At 37.2% G+C, this 7,105-nt stretch overlaps 1 protein-coding gene across 1 annotated transcript in view; it reads left to right on the top strand.

Moving 5' to 3' along the window:
• Window positions 1-5,732: 5,732 nt before the first annotated feature.
• Window positions 5,733-7,105, top strand: part of TYR (tyrosinase) — a 90,369-nt gene continuing 88,996 nt past the window's right edge. Inside the window, exon 1 of the mRNA XM_019739563.2 lies at window positions 5,733-6,611. Within this exon, the coding sequence (XP_019595122.2) occupies window positions 5,793-6,611 (819 nt within the window). The 5' untranslated portion in view covers window positions 5,733-5,792. The remainder of the gene's footprint in view (window positions 6,612-7,105) is intronic.

Raw genomic sequence — 7,105 nt, 5'->3', positions numbered from 1 at the left:
CATTCATCAATCCATCCATTCCATCTAATGAGATATACATAAAGTGCCAGGCACTGTACCAGGTAATTGGCATGAAATCACTTTTTTGCCCTCAAAGGACTGATTGCCTGAAGGGATCATCAGACAAATTAATAGATTATTGCAATGTATTGTGATGCTTACAATGACAAAAATGAACTCAGGGTACAATGAGAGAACAGAAGAAAGTCCACCATGCATACTTGGAAGAGTCCTGTAGACTGCAAAGGCTTCCTTGAGGCTATGACATCTGAGCTGAATCTTTCCAGTATGATTTGATTATGCAAGTGAGTTAAAGATGGAAAAGAGCATGTAGGGGAAAGAGCATGTGCTAGGCTCTGAGTCCTAAGGAAGCATGACATCTCGATGTAATGGCAGAAGATCAGTGTCTTAGAGAATAAGGTTTTAATTGGAAGAAAAGAGCAAGTGAGAATAACAGGTAGAGAAGGGGTGAATTTATAATAATGATATCTAGTTATATCTAATAAAATAGTTATTTCCTAGCTCTTAACACTGAAAAGACCTAGAAGTAATGAAAACCCTGTAGCAATGAATATCACGAGCACCCAATTTGTGGTTTTTAATAACAGTTAACATTTATTGAGTATTTAATATATGTCAGAAATTGTAACGAGTGTTTAACATGTATATTACATCATTTAAAACTCCAAAGAGCCATATGTGGCAAGGCTGAGTATACAGAGGAGGTGATAAGTTAAATTATTGGACAAAGCATATGTATAGACTTATTCTCTTGCCCCTTTTTTCTTCACATAGGGCATAAGAACTAATAACTGAAAGACCTTGGATAAAAATTCAGGGTCTGACTTCAAAGCATCAAATCCAAGGGCAGTTGATTGAGGGCTGTGACTTTTATACAACTTTGCATCTTCCAGTTATCCAGTATAGGAGCTTGGGCAGGGTAGAGTCTCAATCTTTATTGAATACATGAATGAGTCTAAACTTAAATTGTGGAGGTTTGATGACTATATATTTTTCCCTTCAACATGCATACACATAAACACAGTCATAGTAATCATTACTCAACATCATAATGTAGCTTGTCTGATGTCTACTAATTAGCTAACCATTGGGCAAAGGTCTATTCATTCTTACCTCCAAAAGAAACACACCAAATACATAAAACTCTAGATGTCTTCAGAGTAGTTAAAGCAAATATATTGGTTACGTTTAGAGGTTGTTAAGGCACCAAATCATTGTTCTGAAAAATTGATAAAGGACAAGACTCAAGTATTCACCCTTCCTTTCTTGTACAGAATGTATGTCAGAGGAACCAAATAGTTGATGAGGAAAAGTTATTATTTATAAAAGAATCACAATTAATAAATGCATGTAGAATTACATACAAAATTCACTATTCTTGAGTTCTTTAATGAAATAATGGATATAGGAAACAATTATCAGTGAATAATAAAACCATGAGGTAAAAAAATGTGTCATAAAACCATATAATAGTAGACAAGACAGTCTGACATCACCTCAAACCACTGATCAATTTGAAAAGCTAATACTAGTGCAAAAACCATACAGTATGTTCCTCTGAGGTGTTCAAGTAGTAGTACACAGCAAGACCTGGAATGTAATTCTTAACAAAAACAATAAAAATATTGACCCTGAATCTAATCACATCTCTAGATCTAATCCCCTAATTATAGAAAATGCAAGAGATTATTACTGAAAATTTAAGAGATGACAGAAAATGCAGGATAAAAAAACATGTTAAATGATACCACAAGGATAAAATTAGACAACCCTGAAAAGTGGGGGAATTCTACAGAACAAAATACGGTCTCTTCCATAAATAAATCACATTTAAAAAGAAGAAAATATAGACATTTAAAAACTTAAGAAATATACTGATCAAAAGCAATATATAGACCTTGTTTGGATCTTGAAATAAAAATATTTTTAAAGATAATTAAGCATAGACTTAAAATCAGATGATTTTAAGAAATTGTTCACTCTTTTTGTCTGAGATACAGTACTGGTATTCTGGTTATATTTTCAAGTCTTTAATTGTTAACTATGTATGCAGAGATATTACAGAGAAAATATGAGGTTTGTTTTAAAATACTAAAGAATTTGTTTCTTTTTATTTTGGTGGGACAGAAGAAACAATGCTTATGGAAGGACGATGATTGCTAAATCTTGATGGATACATGCTAATTCATTATATTATGCTTCCCTAGTTTGTATGTATTTAACTATTTCCATAGTAAAATTTATTTTTAAAATGGCAGCTATTCAAACTGAGCTGATTATGTTACTCATACCCAATAAACTGTAGCTATTATTAAAATTGAGAGGTGGGATAAAAAACAAAGCTGAAGAGGAATGTTTATCATCAAATAAATGAGCACAGACAAATGATCGAGTGAGGGAAAAGAGCAAGTTGACTATCTCAGAACCAGTGAGTGTGAGAATGAGCAGTACAAACACTAGAAAACAGAGGACAATTATTTGTGGCTAGACTATAACTTAAACTCTCAAATTTAACATGTCTAAAATAAATCCTGTCGAAAATATTCAATTCCCACAAACATTTTACTCTTGATTATTTCTTATTTTAGTTAATGGCACAAGTCAGAAACCTAGAAGTCAACTTCAAATCCCTTTCCTCTTCACTTTTCACTCCTCTTGAATTCATCACCTGTATGTCTCTCAAATCCATACACTTCTACCCGTCTCAGGGATCATTACTCTGACTCAAGCCACATAATTTCTTGCCTGGATTATTCCAATAATCTCTAACAGCTATTTCCACATTTACTTTTGCTCTTTTTAAGTTTGCATGTGATTACATCAAAACTCTGCTTCAAACCCTTCAAGGACTACGATCTCATCCACATATACGCTACCATACTTATATCATATTTCCATAGTTTTGCGGGTGACAGCCACCTTAATGCTCCTTGAACATGCCATGGTCCTTCCACTTTGGAGCCTTTGCATGTGATATCCCTTTTGTCTGGGATGCTCTCACACCCACTGTTCTCTTCACTGAACAGATTTCTACTAATCTTTCAGATGTCACTTGAAATGCAACTTCTCCCAGAAAACCTTCCTCAACTATGCCTCATGAGACTGGATAGGTCCCTCTTCCATCTTCCCTAATAGCTCTGTTTTTCTGACATAACAGCTTTAAAAGTCATTTAATGAGAAAAACAGTTATTTAAAATGTATGTACCTAGTCATAAATATTATTTAAAATTACTAAAATTAAAACATTATTTTACTGGACTTGAACATGCTTCATGAGGGTAGAGACCTTTCTGTTGTGTTTAACATGGTACCCCTGATAATCGATGCTTAATAAATACACAGTATTTACTGGGTCCCTAATTCTGATTAATAGAGTACTGTATTATCTCAAGTGTTAACTCATACAATAATCTTCCAGGAAAGGAAAGGACACTTTCAAATTCTGTAAACTATAGACACCTAGAGAATACATATCTAGAGTTTAGGGAGGAACTAGTCTAAATGGGGTTTGATATTTAAGAAGTTTGTATTGACAGTAAGACAGTTACATACACGGTCCAGAGGAGATAACGTCCTATATTTGAGAGTAATAATGAGGTCCATCTATTTAAAGAAATCAAGCTTGTGAAGAAACTTAAGAGGACAAAGTCCATTTTAGCCATTTCTCTATGCCTGCTCTGAAGACTAGGGAAAAACAGGTTTGGGAGCTTAGACACAGAAGCACTGCAGCGTGGTGGAGGCTTTCTGAGTCCTTCACTGAGAAGCCTAACAGAGGGGCAAGTGTAAAGCAAAATTCTTAATTAAATTGAACATGAGACGTTGAATTTTGTCTGCAAGTAGATGGAACAGAACTACAAAAGGCCCCATATGGTTAAAAGTAATACAGCATCAAGACACCCCAGGGACAAGAAGCCCTGTTTTAATCTCTTTGTGGCTCTGAAAGGAGGAAGAAAAAAGATTAAGCCTCCTTGTGGAGATCATGTGATGACTTCCCATCCCAGCCAGAGGCAGCATTTCCATGGAAACTTTCCTTCCTCTTCACCCACACACTGCTCAGAAGCATTGTATGGAGGATCCTTGATGTTTTTCCATGAGACAAACTCCAGCAGAAAGGGAAGAGAACAGACAGGCTGAAATTCCAACGTCACCAGCGTAGTGATGCCCTTTCCCTAGAACTGTGCAGCTAAGAGCCCAGCGCTGCTGCTTTCCTCAGAGCTTTCACTTTTCTCACTTGGGACCACCCTGCTTTGAGTATGGAGCAGGATAAGGAAAGAAGTCTCAGAGACACAACTTTGATTTGACTACTCTCATTCCTCTAACTTCAACTCACCTTAGTTCAAACCACTTAGTTTTTAATCCCCGGTTGTATTCCCTATAGCATGGGGAGTCTATTTGAACCAGTACTCTAACTTTGCACCTGAAGCATAGCTCCCATCTCTGCAGTTTCCCCTACCTGAAGTAGTGTCTCCATTCTCGTTTGCCTTTCCGATTTATGCCCACCCTTTAAGGTTTATTCAAGCGGCACTCCCTTAATAACATTTCAATACTGTTATCCAAAATTATGCAACTCTGAAGGATCTTCAGTTCAAAAGGATGTCCCCTCCATTGAAAGTCTGATATAGTTATTATCTATACTACTCATTGGAAAATCAGCATAAGTGGTAAAATTATATTTTTATCTATGCATTTTAATTTATCTAGCTCACTGTACACAAGATAAAGAATTCCTGAAAGGATTTATATCATCAATAAATATTTGTTGAATAAATATATGAACCCTTATTAATTCACTAAAATGAGAATTCCTTTGCAAGACCATATTGCAAACAAAATTTCAAATAAATTCCTGATTTCCAGAAATTATGGGTGACACAAGATGGCTACAGCATTGGGAAAAAAAAAGAGATAGGTAGGTAGTTAGTTAGATAGATAGATATAGATAGATAGATAGATAGATAGATAGATAGATAGATAGATAGATAGATAGATAAAGAGAGAGAGATTCCTTTGGAATATTAACTAGTAAAAGTCCTCACAATAAAGCAAACTATCCACCTATCAAGGTGACTTATCCTTAGGAATAATCAGAAAATGAGTGTGGTTAGAGAGCTAGCAAACAGCCAAATACATCAAGATAATCAGGGAAAAGAAACAGCAAGATTTTGTTTTCTTCTGATACTTTGTACAAAATAAATAAGCTGCAATATAATCAGATACATAAATATATAGATCAATAATAGGCTCTGAAAAGAGTCTCTTTTTCCAAAGCTGACTTCTGCAAATGCTGTGGCTCCATGTACGGTCTCTGAGAAACAGCTGCCCTACACTCACAATGTCTAAACCTTACTGACCTTTGTTAATAAGAGAAGCTCTATTCCTGACACGACATCGAATTTTTAAATGAAAATCATCATTAATTTCATAGTCAATTAACTGAATTTCTGTAGATCAGCCATTATTATTGTTAATATTAACATTAGTTATTATTATCCTAACCACAAGAAACTATTAATGGAGAATAGTGTTTCTCACTTTAACATAGGACTATCCCACTGGTGGGATACATGCCAACTCCGAAGACAAGTTAGTCATGTGGTTTTCAGAAGACGAAAGCTTACAATAAAGACGGAGAGTGTCTGATGCCAGAGGTGGGCGTGGTGTTATATAGGTCTAAGCCAGAACATGTGAGAGTCACTGTAGGGGTAGCTGGAAAGAGAACTGTGTGGCTCAATTACCCAGCTCAAAGAGATCTTGTGAGGACTAGAGGAAGAATGCTACTGGCTGTGTTGTGCTGCCTGCTGGGGAGTCTCCAGGCCTCCACTGGCCATTTCCCTCGAGCCTGTGTGTCCTCTAAGAACTTGATGGAGAAGGAATGCTGCCCACCATGGGGGGGTGACGGGAGTCCCTGCGGCCAGCTTTCAGGCAGGGGTTCCTGTCAGGACATTGTTCTGTCCAATGCACCACTTGGGCCTCAATTCCCCTTCACAGGGGTGGATGACCGGGAGTCTTGGCCCTCCGTCTTTTATAACAGGACATGCCAGTGCTTTGGCAACTTCATGGGATTCAACTGTGGAAACTGCAAGTTTGGCTTCTGGGGACCAAAGTGCACAGAGAAGCGTCTCTTGGTGAGAAGAAACATCTTTGATTTGAGTGTGCCAGAGAAGAACAAATTTCTTGCCTACCTCAATTTAGCAAAGCATACTACCAGCCCAGACTATGTCATCCCCACAGGCACCTATGGCCAAATGAATAATGGGTCATCACCCATGTTTAATGACATCAACATTTATGACCTCTTTGTCTGGATGCATTATTACGTGTCAAGGGACACGCTGCTTGGGGGATCTGAAATCTGGAAAGACATTGATTTTGCTCATGAAGCACCAGGGTTTCTGCCTTGGCACAGACTCTTCTTGTTGCTATGGGAACAAGAAATCCAGACACTGACAAGGGATGAGAACTTTACCATTCCATACTGGGATTGGAGAGATGCTGAAAACTGTGAAATTTGCACTGATGAGTACATGGGAGGGCGCAACGCAGCAAACCCTAATCTACTCAGCCCAGCATCCTTCTTCTCCTCCTGGCAGGTAAGGTGTACTGGACATACAATATCAGAGCATAAAGGAAACTGAGCAGTCACTTCTTCAGGCAAGTCTTCATAAACCTCCCTCCTGATCTCTCTCAGCAAGAGGAGAAAAGATTCCCTATTAAGAGCTCTGAACATACCTTGTATTTTTCTATTAGAGCACACTTCGCTATCATAGTTACAGAGACATCTGTGTGGTTATTTGTCTAATATCTTCCACTAGGTTCCTAAATTCTAATAGAGTACTTAGTTCATCACTGTATCCCCCAGCACCTAAGGTAGTGACTGGCAAATGGTAAGGGCGTATTAAGTATTCATTGAATAAATAGATTAGTTAATATTTAGATAATTAAATAAACGATCTAGGTCAGTGTTTCTGAAATTTTCTTCACCATGAAATTCATACAGAGCACATATTAAATATACAAATCCGTGGCCTTATCCCAGACCCATGGATTAGAATCTTCAGGGAAGGGTCCTGGGAAGGCATTATAT

This window comes from Rhinolophus sinicus, linkage group LG06 (genome assembly GCF_036562045.2).
Source record: "Rhinolophus sinicus isolate RSC01 linkage group LG06, ASM3656204v1, whole genome shotgun sequence".
Taxonomy (NCBI): Eukaryota; Metazoa; Chordata; class Mammalia; order Chiroptera; family Rhinolophidae; genus Rhinolophus; species Rhinolophus sinicus.
Note: the sequence above shows the minus strand (reverse complement) of the source record. Positions and strands in the feature narration are given on the sequence as shown.